At 34.0% G+C, this 16,091-nt stretch overlaps 2 protein-coding genes across 2 annotated transcripts; both read left to right on the top strand.

Annotated features, from left to right (window-relative positions):
* Positions 1-863: 863 nt before the first annotated feature.
* LOC132064277 (probable xyloglucan endotransglucosylase/hydrolase protein) lies at positions 864-4,266 on the top strand. Its single transcript, XM_059457197.1, has 4 exons — positions 864-1,217; positions 1,343-1,443; positions 2,089-2,282; positions 3,563-4,266. The coding sequence occupies exons 1-4, from the start codon at positions 1,028-1,030 to the stop codon at positions 3,873-3,875; spliced, it is 798 nt and encodes a 265-aa protein (XP_059313180.1). The 5' UTR covers positions 864-1,027; the 3' UTR covers positions 3,876-4,266.
* A 6,037-nt stretch (positions 4,267-10,303) lies between these two features.
* On the top strand, positions 10,304-15,610 carry LOC132064276 (respiratory burst oxidase homolog protein B). Its single transcript, XM_059457196.1, has 12 exons — positions 10,304-11,274; positions 11,551-11,710; positions 12,064-12,112; positions 12,205-12,318; positions 12,546-12,974; positions 13,271-13,657; positions 13,766-13,861; positions 13,954-14,069; positions 14,168-14,270; positions 14,562-14,635; positions 14,725-15,239; positions 15,336-15,610. The coding sequence occupies exons 1-12, from the start codon at positions 10,806-10,808 to the stop codon at positions 15,443-15,445; spliced, it is 2,622 nt and encodes an 873-aa protein (XP_059313179.1). The 5' UTR covers positions 10,304-10,805; the 3' UTR covers positions 15,446-15,610.
* The last annotated feature ends 481 nt before the right edge of the window (positions 15,611-16,091 follow it).

The raw sequence follows: 16,091 nt of genomic DNA, 5'->3' as shown, positions 1-16,091 counted from the left end.
TTTAAGTTTCTCATTTGACTTTTAGGGGAGAAAAATAATAGTCACAAATATTATGACATGTTTAAGATTATAAACTTTATATTAGAAAGTCGTAGAAAAGTACTCACTCCATCCCGTTTTAATCGTCGCTTTAATTTTGTTATGCCCATAATAAAAAACAACGTAGTTTAATAAGTTATCCCTATTTAATAAAGCGAGATTCATTTTTTCCTCTAAAATATTGTGCATAATTTCTTAATGTTAAGTGTATAGTTGAAAAAGATTGTCAATTTTCATCTTGAATTTCTAAAGTGATAGGAGTAATTATTTTGGACAATTTTATTTTTAGCTAAAAGGATAATTACAATGGGATGGCGATAGTATCAAGAGTCCCACATCGACACTATAAGAGATGGGCGGTCTCTTTAATATGCTTTGCGCAACCCTCCTCTCTGTAGCTAATTTTTCGGGTTGAGTTAAATCCAAGATTCATTTCTTTACATGATATCGAACCCATCCCAATTTTCATTTCCAATCTTGGTCCCCATAGATCTCTTTAATATGATTTGAGCAAGGGTCTTCGAGTCTCACATTGCACTTTGAGGGATGAGCGATCTCTTTAATATGATTTGAGCAATTCTTTCTCAACTAGCTTTTAAAATTCATTTTTAAGGATAATAAAGGGTGCAAAATCACGCGCTATTAGGTAGAGTGGAATAAATGGGGTCATAAAAATTTCTTCCTCTGTCTGAGGGTGATTTGAGCATGTGCATGTCTCCGTTAATTACTCTCCCAATGTGCATTACCCAAAAGACACTAACCCCTGTTTGGACAATTATTTGAAAGGCCAAATTCAACCACCAAAAATCGCAAAAATCTCACATTGTTTCAACCACAAGTCCGACCCAGTCCCCTTTACAGCTATAAATAACCAGCCATTTCACTTACATTTTTCTCATCCCCATTGGGCCATATTCATTCTGTAACACAAAGACAAGAGAAACAAAACAGTGTTCTCTGTTTGGCTTGGATTTAGAACACTATCATCATGGGTACTGTAAATGGACTTTTATTTAGTATTGTTTTGATTAATTTGTCCCTACTCGGATTTTGCGGGTATCCTAGAAGACCAGTGGATGTACCCTTTTGGAAAAACTATGAGCCGAGTTGGGCTAGTCACCATATCAAGTACCTCAATGGTGGTTCTACTGCTGATCTTGTTCTTGACAGATCTTCAGGTATTAATGTACTACTAATATAGCTGGCTGTTATTGTTTTCTAAGTGCATTTCTATGAGCTTTTAACTTTTAAGTGTTTCTTTTTTACTCTCCCTATATTCTGACTTTTATTTTTGCATTTGAAGGAGCTGGATTTCAGTCAAAGAAATCATATCTGTTTGGGCACTTCAGCATGAAAATGAAGCTTGTTGGAGGAGACTCAGCTGGAGTTGTTACTGCATTTTACGTAAGTATATCAATAGTTCAGCTTTTTCACCATACTAGAAAACGGACATTGCTCAGGGGTGTGTTAGAAAATGTTTTTCAACAAAATAAATTCTCCAAAAATAAGGAAAATGAGTTTCTTAGCGGAACTAGTTTGGCGGAGTCAGGATTTTGAGGTTTAAAATACGAAAAATCAAACACATGAAGAAGCCAAAGGAGGTTCGACATATACATAAAAAATAATTTTAACTACGTATAATTAGTGTAATTATTTTTTGCCGACCCCCTAAACTCTACTTGGCTCCGCCCCTGTTCTAGGCACCTCATCTTCAACCCCACCCGTATAGCCCTATCTCCACACCATCTCTCATGATATTTGTCTAGATTGTACATGAGTGGTTTTAGGATAATACATTTTTTTTATTACGTATCGAATATAAGAAAATAAGTAAAAAACTCACTTATTTTTCTTGAAAAAATACTTTCCTTCATACCGATTACACCCTAGATCTGCAATTTTCTCTGTTTTTACATCAATGTATGTTGTATTCTAAGGCTATGTACCATAACTCTTTTCCTTTATCCAAACTTGGGACAGCCAACACTAACTCACATATGGTAATGGTTTTTGTACTGATTTTTTTTTTCATTTTTGTGAACATTTCAGTTGTCCTCGAATAATGCAGAGCACGATGAAATAGATTTTGAATTCTTGGGGAACAGGACTGGGCAGCCATACATATTGCAGACAAATGTGTTCACGGGAGGAAAGGGAAACAGAGAGCAGAGAGTATATCTTTGGTTTGACCCAACCAAGGGTTACCATTCTTATTCCGTTCTTTGGAATACCTTCCAGATTGTGTAAGTATTCCCCTTAATTTCCTAAAATAAAATACTTGCTTATTTTTTAATTTCTTAAAGTAGAAAACAATAATCTTGTTAGTAATTATCGTCTGTAAAGTTTTCTTCTGTGGTCCCATATCTCTGGGAGCGGGTGCACTTGGTTTTATTCTTGCGTGGTCCTACAACTCAATGTTTACAAGTAGTGTGGTAACAATTGTTGTTTAACAAAAAGTATGCACATTTGCCTAGGAGTTATTTATTTAAATAAAAAGAAAAAAGAAGCATGAAAACTTGTTCGTTCACGATGGTTTAAGAATTTCAAGATTATAGTAAGGCCCTCTCCCATGTGAGCAATCCCTCTAGAGTATATATGTTGGTCTTTTGTGTTAATCAAGATTTATGTTTTTGATAAATATACCCTTAAATATATAAGTTTTTGATAAAAATTATCTGGTCCCACGTACTTTAAGCAGCTGGCGGATTGGTGTCCTTGCGACAGAAATTTTTGTCTTCTGTCTCCTTGTAGAGGGTGTATCTTTTTCTTCCAAAAGACAAGTGACTATTCACCACTTAGCTTTTAAATTTTAGCACACTGGTTGAAAAGATGCTCAAAAGCAATGACCTTTTCTTGGAGATTTTACGAAAAAAAAAAAAGCTATGTTATAAAGTTGGTTCCAAATTTTTGGTCTGTCCTCACATACTTTAAGCAGCTGGCGATTAATATTAAATAGACTAATTTTACTCAAATAGGTTTGTCCTTTTAATTATGAAGAACATTATAGACAGAAGATGATAATTTATTTATTTTGCATGAAATGAAAAAAGAACTTTGAATTAACATTTCTGGTTTTCAATTAACAATTGAAAATAAAAAGAGTTTATAGGTTATATGATATTTCTTTTTCAAAGATTTTTTTTTTCATTTCAAAAATTAAATAAGACATTTGATAATATTAGTTAAGACATATGTTCTTCATAATTAAAAGTTACTACTTTTTAACATTTGAAATATTATTTTCCAAAACCCAAATGGCTTTTAATATTAAGATTAATTAAATATAATTAGGTTATGACAAGAATGGTTGACGAATGGTTATTTTCGGTATTGCCAAATTTAAAGAATCGTACCGTAATAAGAAAAGATGCTCAAAAGCAATGACCTTTTTTCTTCGATTTCATGCTTGTTTATTCATAATCATTAGACTTTACATAAACATCTATTATATTGGGCCTTCATACTTTTTCTTGGGCCTCCACCAAATCCACAGGGCTAATTTCCTTTGCTCTTGACATTGCAGGATCTTTGTGGATGATGTTCCAATTAGAGCATTCAAGAACTCAAAAGACCTTGGTGTGAAATTCCCATTCAATCAGCCCATGAAGATATACTCAAGCCTTTGGGATGCTGATGATTGGGCCACAAGAGGTGGGCTTGAGAAAACTGACTGGTCCAAAGCCCCATTCACAGCCTCATACACATCATTCCACGTGGACGGCTGTGAAGCTGCCACGCCACACGAAGTCCAAGTTTGTAATACCAAAGGGATGAGATGGTGGGATCAAAAGGCTTTCCAAGATTTAGATGCTTTCCAATACCGGAGACTTCGTTAGGTCCGTCAAAAATACACTATCTATAATTATTGCACTGATAGGCAGAGGTACCCTGTTCTTCCCCCAGAGTGCACTAAGGACAGAGATATTTAAATAATAATTAAATTATTAAGAGGGGTTTCATGAGAACTTAATATGCATTATGTGTGAGTAATTTAAGGATGTTAATGTGTGAACATCCATTGAGAGAATCCTAAGACAGAGAGTTGTTAAGCTCTATTTCTCTATTCTTTTTAAGTGTATCATTGGTGGAGTCATGATGATTATGTACTATCTCATGCCAGGCCTTCATGTACTCTGGGGGTCACGAGTGATGTATTGTAATTTATTGCACTATTTGTTATCTCTGAATTAAAACTATGAATTAATACGTTTATAATTTTAGCTATCTTGTCGAGTGTAGCATGATTGATCTAGCTTTCATTTTGAATTGGACTACTTAAGCTTGAATTAACAAATGGATGGGTCATCAACTCGTTCAAATTCAGACGGTTTCGCGAATATATTTCACAAGCTAATTTTGTCACCCCCTACTTTCTTTCTAGTCTTATTTCACAAGTTCACAACATCACTATATGCTTTAGATATATTATAAACAAATTATTCTGACTTGTTATTAACACCAAATTACATTTACTAATAGTTTAACTGATGCAATTAAAATGGAAAAGTGTACTCATTATCTGACTATGCTTAAATATAATAGTACTTACAATGTACGTAAAGACACATAATAGATCAATTTTGATAGGAATAACCAATTGAAAAAAAAAAAGAGAGAGATTAGAGTAGATCAACAAAAATTTATAACCCAACCGTAAAATAGGTTTATTGGTATCGGGTTATCAATTAACGATTTCAACTTTATAGTTATTGGCTTTACGGTGGTGTGGTTTATCATTTTCCTTATTTTTGAAATTAACCCGTTAAGATTTATTACTTTTACAAATATACCCTAGCGTATATATATTACATTTGGACTTTCTAGTAATTCCCACTTTTCACTTGGACTTCTTTACTTTCTTTCTTCTACTGGCCTAGCTCTATAGTGGACCACCAATCGCCAATTTCTCAACGTCATTAGGAGATTCATTTTTGAATATGAAGGTTGGTTAAATTAGCACCCACAGTTACAGTATTCTAACGCATACTCTATAGCTAGGTTGACAAGTACATTCGTTTTGCTGGCAGTTGTTTAACTCGATGCTTAAGTTCAATGGGATTTAAGGAAGTAAAAAGTTTAATAAATTTTTAATTCTTAATATGCGAAGAGCTCCAGGTAGAGCCGCATAATACGTTAGTTTGTTGATTAACCGATACATCACCCGATAATTGTTTGATAATTACTAATCAGATACCGATCCAACCGATATCTTATCGGTTGGCTAGCGGATTAGTACATTTAAAAGCTGATAACCGTCAAGCGTAATTATCTGCTCGATCCGTCCGATAAGCCCTAGGTTAGAGTAATCAACAAATGTGGGTTAAATTTTCAACTTTCACCTTTAATCTTTTGGGGGTTAAAAGGTTTGCAATATTGATACAATTGATCCGATCGCAATATTTCATAGTTCAATTTCAACATTTAATTTTCTCCGTGTAGTCATATTGGAGGAAATAAGATCTCTTAGCTTCTTACAATTTCAATAAAAGAAAATATTTTTTCAAATCTCTTATGTGTTCTTTTTCAAATCTCTTATATGTAAAAAATAAATACTTTTTATAAAAAAATCATAAAACTAATTTATTTATTTTTGTAAAGAACGAAAAATTTATTTCTCCCGTCATATTGATAGTTGCTGGTCTAAGCAGCAAATCAAGACAAAGAAAAAGGGGTTTTGAAATCGTGCCATCATGAATTGGTTTGCCATTGCATTGAGAGTTTGACTGTTTAGTGGTTTTGCCTTAAAACAAGAGGCTCTAAACTCAATGGCTGCTCACCCTTCTCACATAATAATAATGGTCTCACCAACTCCCAATTATTTACTTTAACAACAATTCCATAATTGTCGCCCTCTGTCTTTTTTATATTTCTTCTTTTTATTACTACTCTACTAGCTTGTCACATCATGAACACGTAATAGATATTCTTATTCGACCTCTCGTTTTAGTTCCAATTGAATCTTAACGATCCATTATTTGGATATTAGTACTCATTAATTGTTAATGATGTCTCAGTTAACGCAGTGCAGTTTGAAATTTAAGCCATTGACCGCCGATGCCTACTGCTTATTGATTCATTTTTGATAATTCAAAACTCCATGAGAACTTCAAAATAAAATTCATGAAGTTTGAATGGAAGTAATTAAAATCCATAATAACCCTAGCAAAAATGCCCAAATTTTATTTTACTATTAAGAAGTGGTTTCTTTAAACTTACATTTTAAACTGTGGCTAAAATTGGAAACTGGTCCAAAAAATGGCTAGGCCATCTATCTTCATTTTTTTTTCTGTAAAACAGCCAGCCTTAGACCTTTAACTTTTAAGAAATTGGTTGTTTATAACGATTGGTTTTGGAGCTGCAAGCAGTGGGGAAAAGAAAAGACAAAAAAAATGACGAGAAAGAAGAGAGTAACTATTTGTCTTGTGATCAAATTGTGCTGATATCACTTTAAAGTTTAAACTACACGCGTGAGGAGCTTGTTTATACTCCTTTTGTTCACTGTTACTTGTTTACTCTTAATTTTGTACAATCTTTAAGAATTAATAACTAATGTATATACAAATTATTGTAATACTCATGTTAATTAGTGTATAATTTCAATAGACTTGGAAAATAATTTGAAAACGAGTAACTCTTTTTAATGATAAATTAAGAAAATAAAGTTTATCTTTTTCTTGATATGATAAAGCTAAGTGAAAAAGTAAAAATGAAAATTAATCCCACGAGTGGCCCGTGGGGGAAGGTATTTCAAAAGGCTTTATCTAACCCCTAGATTTAAAATAATTACAAAAACAATATTGCCATTCTACCTTATCCTAAAATTTTCGTTGTCGTCAAGGACATTGATAGAGATATAGAACCAAAGTGGGTTGTACTTATCATTCTAGGGAATTAGCTGGTCAAAACTACACCAACAAGATTGACTCGCTTATCATGTGCCCAAGTAATATTGTCAAATTTTTTAAGCAAATGTGATAAGACTTCAATTGGATTAATAATAGAATAATTTAGCTGTAAACCTAGGATTATGAGAGATTTGAGCCTTAACAATCAATATTTCACATTCATAACAGAAGCTATTTGCTTATTTATTTGTTTTTGGCAATTGGCGTACAATTGGTTATTAGCTGTAAACCCAGGATTATGAAAGATTTGAGCCTTAACAATCAACATTTCACATTCATAACAGAAGCTATTTGCTTATTTATTTGTTTTTGGCAATTGGCATACAATTGGTTATTAGTAGTAGGTGAAAAATGGAACAGAAGTGGGAGGTTACACTGTGGGCTGCGTTTTGAAAGAGTCAACTAAAAAATCAGCCATATGAGCTGCAAATCAATTTAATGAAATAAGCAGTTTTACATCTTTCTAATCTCATTGCGCCATCAGTTAAGATTCTTTATTAGGTGAACTACCCACAAAATGCCATGAGTGTTTACAGTGCCATGGCGTCCTTACATTCCATAATTCAACCTTTTGGATTAAAAATAGGCTTAATACTTAGCTAGCCCCTTAAATTTGCTAGGATATTCCATTTAGACATTCGAACTGAGCCCTGTTTCGAGTGAACACCTCAATTCCTAATAAAGTGTTCCAATTAGACATTTTTCGATTGTGTGTGATTTCATTCGTCTATTACATAGTTAAGTTAATCGTATAAAATAACTCACCTCATTTAATTATACGCATCAATCTCAATAGCATACGTAGCTCTGCCCATACGCATCATCTATATCAAAGGCGTCATTCAACTACTACCCATACTAAACATTTAATTTGCATGACCCTTAGAATAGAGGCATGCACTCAATATATGTAAAGTAGCCATAGGAGTTAGATGATCATTTTGCACCAGTTTTAATGACATCTTCATGTATATCGCAACTGAAGAAATTCATTTGTCAATCATTTTCTACCATCCAAATGGAAGAAATGAGCGAGAGCAAAAAAGTATGTTGATTATTTGAAAATAAGCTAGCTAAACTGGATATTTTCTAACAGTTTAATCGAACTTGGAAAACATCAAAAAGATAGGTCAAAAGGAAAAGAATAATAAAGAGAAAACAAAAACCTGATTAGAGTGGTGACTGTGATCGATATGTCATTCTCAATCCCACAATAGGATGCCTTCTACAATTATGTTGAAAATAATAATTCAAAATTGTAGGAAATCAAAATTGATTAGAATTTGATATTTTAATCCATGTCTAGTTAGGATTTATAATCAAATTAGTATAGGAATATGTTTTCCTATTTTAAGTTAAAGTAGGTTTTATGTTATTATAAATAGGACTGCTGCTATTTATTTTATATTGTAGAGATTGTAGAGAGCATTCAGAGATTCATAAAATTTATCTATAGAATACTTTCCGTCAAATTGGTATCAGAGCTTTTACGATCCTGGTAGAAAATTAAAGAGCTTTCGCTGCCTTAGAGACGGCTATGACTCATATATGCCGCCCTCTGGGCAATGATGATGATGTTGGCAAATATTGGGCTAATGATATGCATGAAAAACAATCGTGCTGAGAAGGCCTAATAAACTATTGCAAGTTTAAAGAGGTGCAAGAAAATATGCACAAGAGGAACGAACTATCTTCTCTAGAAGTCAAGAAGTAGGTTAAAAAAAAAAAATTGGGTTTTGATGAGAAAGTGCATCAACAAGTTGGAATGTTAGAGAGAAAGTGCTCCAACGATTGTGAAGGTTGAAGAGAAAGTGCTTCAACAGTTGAAGGTCGGTGAGAAAGTGCATCAACAAAATTGGAATGTTGGAGAGAGTGCTCCAACGATTGTGAAGGTTGAAGAAAAAGTGCTTCAACAATTGAAGGTTGATGAAAAAGTGCATCAACAAAATTGGAATGTTGGAGAGAAAGTGCTCCAACAATTGTAAAGGTTGAAGAAAAAGTGCTCCAACAATTGAAGGTTGATGAAAAAATGCATCAACAAAATTGGAATGTTGGAGAGAAAGTACTCCAACGGTTGAAGGTTGAAGAGAAAATGCTTCAATAATTGCAGGTTGGTGAGAAAGTGCATCAACTAATTGGAATGTTGCAGAGAAAGTGCTCCAATGATTATGAAGGTTGAAGAGAAAGTGCTTCAACAAATTGGAATATAGGAGAGAAAGTGCTCCAACGATTGAAGGTTGAAGAGAAAGTGCTTTAACAATGGAATGTTGGAGAGAAAGAGTTCCAACAGTTGTGAAGGTTGAAGAGAAAGTGCTCTAACAATTGTGACGGTTGAAAAGAAAATGCTTCTACAAATTGGAAGATGGGGAGTGACGGTTGAAGAGAAAGTGATTCAACAATTACTTGGTTGGAAACAAGTGCCTTGGTAATTTGAAGATTGTGGCAAGGGGATCAAGAATTAGATATGCAATTTTGAATTACGGGAGAATGTTGAAAATAATAATTCAAAATTGTAGGAAACCAAAATTGATTAGGATTTGATATTTTAATCCATGTCAAGTTAGGATTTATAATCAAATTAGTATAGGAATAGGTTTTCTATTTATAATAGTAAAAAATCTACTTTAACTCAAAACAGGAAAACCTATTTCTATACTAATTTGATTATAAATCCTAACTTGACATGGATTAAAATATCAAATCCTAATCAATTTTGGTTTCTTACAATTTTGAATTATCAATTTTGGAGTTTGCATATCTTTGAACTATAACGACAACATACCCTGTGTAATCCCACAAGTGAGGTCTGGCGAGGGTAGGATGTACACAAACCTTACTTCTACCTTTGCGAGGTAGAGAGGTTATTTCCGATAGACCCTTGGCTCAAAAGAAACGTGATCGATGCAGGATTGCAAGAAAAATAAGACAACAAAATTTCAAGATGCAAAATAAATGGCGCAACATAGTAATACACACATAAAGATAATGACCTACGCAATACCAAAATAATATATCTTTGGTCTATAAGTTGCTAATTATTTGCTAATATCAGGTTTGTGTACATTATCACAAAAAATTTATTAGGGGCGATGGTATTACACATCTAATAACTCAAAATCCTATATTCGTCTTTGAATTTTGATAAGCTTTACCTTCCAAGATTGAATAAAGTTTACTTACTTAATGATATTCTTGAATAGTACTATCACGTTCGACTTTGACCTTATTACATCCCATTTCAAATAGAAAAACAAATAAATATAAAGAGTGTTTGACCACGTACATGAGTCGTTATGTTAGGGAAGTTAAATAGAAATATGGAATGCTCAACACCCCAATAACCTGCATGGCCATTAACAAGAATCACTAATTCTAAACAATGCAAAATCCGCCCCCTGATTTTCCTCTTGACTTCTCCCTTCTCATTTTTATTTTTTTATGCCTTCCTCTCTTAACTCCTTGTATATATATACATCACAATTCTTCTTGAATTTCTCACAACAAATACTCTTAAACCTCCTTTACAAACTTCCATTTCTTCAAAATTGATTCATCTCAAACAATTTCTTTCTTTTGTCAACAATTTGGGAAGTTTGCTTTATGCAAGTAAATTTTTTCAACTATCATCAAGTGCTTCATGTTTTATTCTTGATTTGACAAAAACTACACCCCCTTTAGAGTGCTTGTTTAAGCTATGCTAAATGCTACTAGTGGTTCATTCATTGCATAATTAGCATCACTTGAACAGTTGCAGTTTTGTTACATAGGTCGATTTTGTTATTTACCATCTGAGAATTTAAGGCCATTTCCATTTTGGAAAAAAAAAAAAAAAAAACAGAAGAAACGCGAAAAAAAAATCAAATGGAGATCGAAAACACAAGTGATTCAGGTAGTGTTAGGAGCTCGAGGGTAGGATTCAGCGGTCCATTAGTAAGTGGCAAGAGAAGTGCAAGGTTCAACGATGATGAATCGTACGTAGAGATCACTCTTGATGTTCGCGATGATTCAGTTACGGTTCAAAACATTAAGAGCGCTGCTGATCATGAAGCAGCATTGTTAGCTAGCAGGCTCGAAAAAAGGCCTAATAAAACGCTTGGTTCGCATCTTTCTTTTCATCTGAGGCAAGTTTCGAAGGAACTTAAAAGGATGACTTCTTCAAACAAGTTTCATAAAATCGATAGGAGCAAATCTGGTGCTGCTCGCGCTCTACGTGGACTTCAGTTCATGAACAAGAATGTGGGAACTGAAGGATGGTCTCAGGTTGAAGCGCGATTCAATGAACTTGCTGTTAATGGGATGCTAACAAAATCATTGTTTGGACAATGCATAGGTTTGTATTTGTTCATTATTATGGCTCTTCAAATTTGGTTATTATGTTACTGGTTTAGTTCATGTGCTACATGTTCTGAAAGAAAATTGAAAATGACTTATAAGATAATTGTGGGAATAAGGAATGCACCCCTGGACTCTGCTCATTTGCCTCAGGGAAATGGCACCTAAATCCTATGATTAACTCTTCACCTAATCTTTTGGATTTATCACCCAAGTATTTGATATAATTTTGTAATAAACAATAATGTTGAAGACCTTTTGTCGTTGCAATCAGGTACGAAGGAATCAAGAGAGTTTGCTGAGGAATTATTTGATGCTCTAGCTCGAAAGAGATGCATCACGTCTTCATCAGTAACCAAGGCTGAGCTTCACGAATTCTGGGAACAAATAACAGATACTGGCTTCGATGCCCGCCTGCAAACTTTCTTTGACATGTAAGATTTTATTACTCTTTACATGTAAAATTTCAAAAGTGTGTTTTAACATAACAAATGCTGAAAATGACATGAACCGTAACCCCATTCCATTGCGGACCACATATCGTTGCTACTTTGAACATTATCGATTGAGTAAAACTCTATTCTTTTTCAGAGGATCAGTCAAATGCGGCTAAATTACATTGGATAGTATAACATGTGTTTCAAAATTATTTATGACAATTTTTTTTTTTTATTTTTAAAAAAGGACAAGTTCCAACTTGCAGTTACGAAAACTTGTATAAGTTCTGACATTAATTATGTGGTATAAGATATTTTTGATATACTAATGCTGGCATTACAAAAAACAGGGTGGACAAAGATGCAGATGGGAGAATTACTCAAGAAGAGGTGACAGAGGTAAGGTCCTAAAGAAAAGGAACTGATTATTGTCCATCCAATTATACAAACCTGAAGAAGTCAAAACGCATGCTTTGTTCAAATTTTTACAGATCATCAGTCTGAGTGCTTCTGCAAATAAGCTATCAAAAATCCAAGATCATTCAGATGAATATGCAGCTCTCATCATGGAAGAATTAGATCCTGGCAATCTTGGATACATTGAGGTTCGTTCCGTCTCTACAACGAAACTTTCCAAAACATATTTAAAAACAAAGAGTAAGTTAGATACACTGACAATGTAAAGAATTTTTACACTATAAATGTTATTTAACCGGTTATAACAAGTCATTAATATGTTTTCCAAGTTACCATATCAGGCTTGATAAGTGAAATTTAATATGAAACTCTTAAAACAAGGGCAAAAGCTAATAAATGGTTGTATCTGATGCAGCTGTACAACTTGGAGACATTGCTTCTTCAGGCTCCAACTCACTCGATGAATCTTTCAACAGACAGCAGAGTTCTGAGTCGGATGCTCAGTCAGAAACTTAAGCCAACCAAAGAGCGAAATCCCCTTAAAATATGCAAAAGAAAGCTGGACTATTTCATTGAGGACAATTGGAAGAGGATTTGGGTGATGGCTTTATGGCTATCAATCTGTGCAGGACTATTTGCATGGAAATTTATTCAATATAAACGTCGTGCTGTCTTTGATGTTATGGGCTACTGTGTCTCCGTAGCAAAAGGAGGAGCTGAAACAACAAAACTCAACATGGCTCTAGTTCTTTTGCCAGTATGTAGAAACACCATAACTTGGCTAAGAAGTAGGACCAAGCTAGGGAAAATAATTCCTTTTGATGATAACATCAATTTCCACAAGGTATGTAGCCAGGCAAAAGATGGGATAATTACATTTTTGTACCTCTTCAAAAATAATATCCAGAAAATGTATATCTTTTGTATATTAAATATAAATAAACAAAACCCATACATACAATATATATATCATATACCTAGTCAGTTATATGTTTTGTATATTTTGGCTAGCCCGTAATTAATTTTGGCCAATGGGCTAAACTGAATTTTTTTTCGAAATTCACTTAACAGAAGTGTAAAATTAAAAATCTTTAAACTCAAGTGATTGATTTTCGTGTTGTTTGTTGCAATTTTGTTTAGGTAATTGCATTTGGAATAGCAGTTGGTGTAGGCCTACATGCAGTTTCACACTTAACATGTGATTTTCCTCGACTCTTACATGCCACGGATGAGGAATACGAGCCAATGAAGCCATTTTTCGGAGATGAAAGGCCAAACAACTACTGGTGGTTTGTGAAAGGCACGGAAGGATGGACCGGTGTTGTGATGGTGGTCCTTATGATCATAGCCTATGTACTAGCCCAACCATGGTTTCGTAGAAACCGACTCAATCTTCCATCAACAATCAAGAAACTCACTGGATTCAACGCCTTTTGGTACTCCCATCACTTATTTGTTATAGTCTATGTCCTCTTCATCATCCACGGATACTTCCTCTACCTCTCCAGGAAATGGTACAAGAAAACTGTAAGTTCTTAACTAAGTAAATCATACTCTGTATTTAATATTGATCATGCCCTGCCTTGCCATAAAATTGATCTAATAATCTTTTGTTTTTTCTGAAACATTGATCAGACGTGGATGTATATTGCGGTGCCTATGATACTATATGCTTGTGAACGTCTGCTCCGTGCATTTAGGTCGGGGTACAAGACTGTGAGGATTTTGAAGGTACATTTAAAACCTAAGACTATTTGAAGCATTAAGATTCCTAGTTTGATTACATGTGAATAGAATAGTTATCTGAAATTAGAGCTTTTCAGGTAGCTGTATACCCTGGAAATGTAATGGCAGTGCACATGTCTAAGCCTCAGGGCTTCAAGTACACTAGCGGACAGTACATATTTGTGAACTGTTCTGATGTTTCTTCATTTCAATGGTAAGTTGAGTGGAGGATAAAAGGAAAAATAAAACTGTCATTGATCAAATAAACCGTATATAACTAATTACTTATAAACATCATATGTTGTAATGCAGGCATCCTTTTACCATTTCTTCAGCTCCAGTAGATGATTACCTGAGCATGCACATTCGAACGGTTGGCGATTGGACATCTCAGCTCAAAACTCTTTTCTCTAAGGTATTGAATTCATAAAAGCATTGATCACATTTTCGGAGCGATCTTAAACATAATAGCCAGTAAATATATGTTTTGTATATTAATTAAAATAAACATATAATATACACAAATATACATATAATATACCCAATCAGTGTGTAGGTTTTGTATATTTTGGCTAGCATCATCCTTAACTTTGGCAGACGGACCAAAATGGAAAAAGACCATAAATCAGTAATAAGACATCAAAGACTTCAATTTCTTGAAGAAACTTACGTTCATTGGAAGACTAATGTTCTGATCATAATCTAGGTTTGTGAGCCTCCAACTGGTGACCAAAGCGGCCTATTAAGAGCAGAAATAGCGAAGGCCGACTATAAGCCTAGGTAAGGGGTTGAAAGTTGAAAATTTCCAAGTATTGAATGTTTTTCCCCTGAATTCTATACACATTTTTATTCATAGCAATGTATGACAGATTGCCAAAGCTCTTGATTGATGGCCCATATGGAGCACCAGCACAAGATTACAAGAAATACGACGTAGTCCTCTTAGTAGGCCTTGGCATTGGGGCAACACCTTTGATAAGCATAGTAAAAGATGTGCTCAATAACATCAAGCAACAAAAGGACATTGAAGATGGACTAATAGAGAGTGGCAGTAAGGGTAGTAAAAGAAGTCCCTTTGCAACTAAACGAGCCTACTTCTATTGGGTAACACGCGAGCAAGGCTCGTTTGAGTGGTTTAAGGGTGTGATGGATGAGGTCTCGGAGAACGATCAACAAGGACTAATTGAGCTTCACAACTACTGCACCAGCGTTTATGAAGAAGGCGATGCTCGGTCTGCACTAATCACAATGCTTCAATCAATCCAGCAAGCTAAAAGTGGTGTAGACATTGTCTCTGGGACAAGGGTTAAGACTCATTTTGCTAGGCCAAATTGGCGCCAAGTTTTCAAGCATGTTACCATTAATCATCCTGATCAAAGAATTGGTTAGTTATCTAGCCTCTTTAATTACAATTAATCCTAATTAATAATGTTTTGATCCATGTTTAACATTCCTGTTTTTTAATCTATGTAATTTACAGGTGTGTTTTACTGTGGTCCACAAGGTCTGGTTGGAGAGCTAAGACATTTATCTCAAGATTTCTCACACAAGACAGGCACAAAGTTTGAATTTCATAAAGAAAATTTCTAAGATTCAAAGTTAGTAGATACTTTATTTAATTATTATGTAAAATAATTATTATTTTTTTATTTTTTCCTGTTGTATCTTTTTAACTTTTGAGAGGCATGATGAGCTTGACTCCAATTAATATGAAATGATGTTAGAAAGCAAAATAAACTGTCAGCTATATAAAGCTCTAACCTGTAAAGTTGATTGCTGAGAACACATATCTATCTGGAATTTGCTTTAAGAACTTCCACTAAAAAAATAGACTAACGTAATATATACCTTATCTCTGAGGTTTCTCTCTTAAATTTGGATCCAAATACGCAAAAATAAAACGGGTGTCAAATTAGTCACCATTACATGGATTTCTTACGTATATCTTTTATGATTTGGAAAAAGAAAAAAAAAAAAAAAAAAAAAAACTGGAAAGGGACAACATATATTGAAAATGAAAACGAAGTATTGAGTCCACAAAGCAAGTTTGAATAAAAAAATTTAGTACTTATAAAAAGGAGACGGAAGATTTGTATCGTATACATTTATTGAGTAAACGAAAAATTAGACCCTTAAATACGTTCTTGAGCAGTTTTTATCCTTAAAATTTGTCGAAAGTGAGAACTTATTAGTCCGTCAAGTACTTTAACAAATATGCTCCGTTATATTTGAGGAA

This window comes from Lycium ferocissimum, chromosome 7 (genome assembly GCF_029784015.1).
Source record: "Lycium ferocissimum isolate CSIRO_LF1 chromosome 7, AGI_CSIRO_Lferr_CH_V1, whole genome shotgun sequence".
In the NCBI taxonomy this organism is placed as follows: Eukaryota; Viridiplantae; Streptophyta; class Magnoliopsida; order Solanales; family Solanaceae; genus Lycium; species Lycium ferocissimum.
The sequence above is the reverse complement of the archived record's forward strand: the minus strand, read 5'-3'. Positions and strand labels throughout refer to the sequence as shown.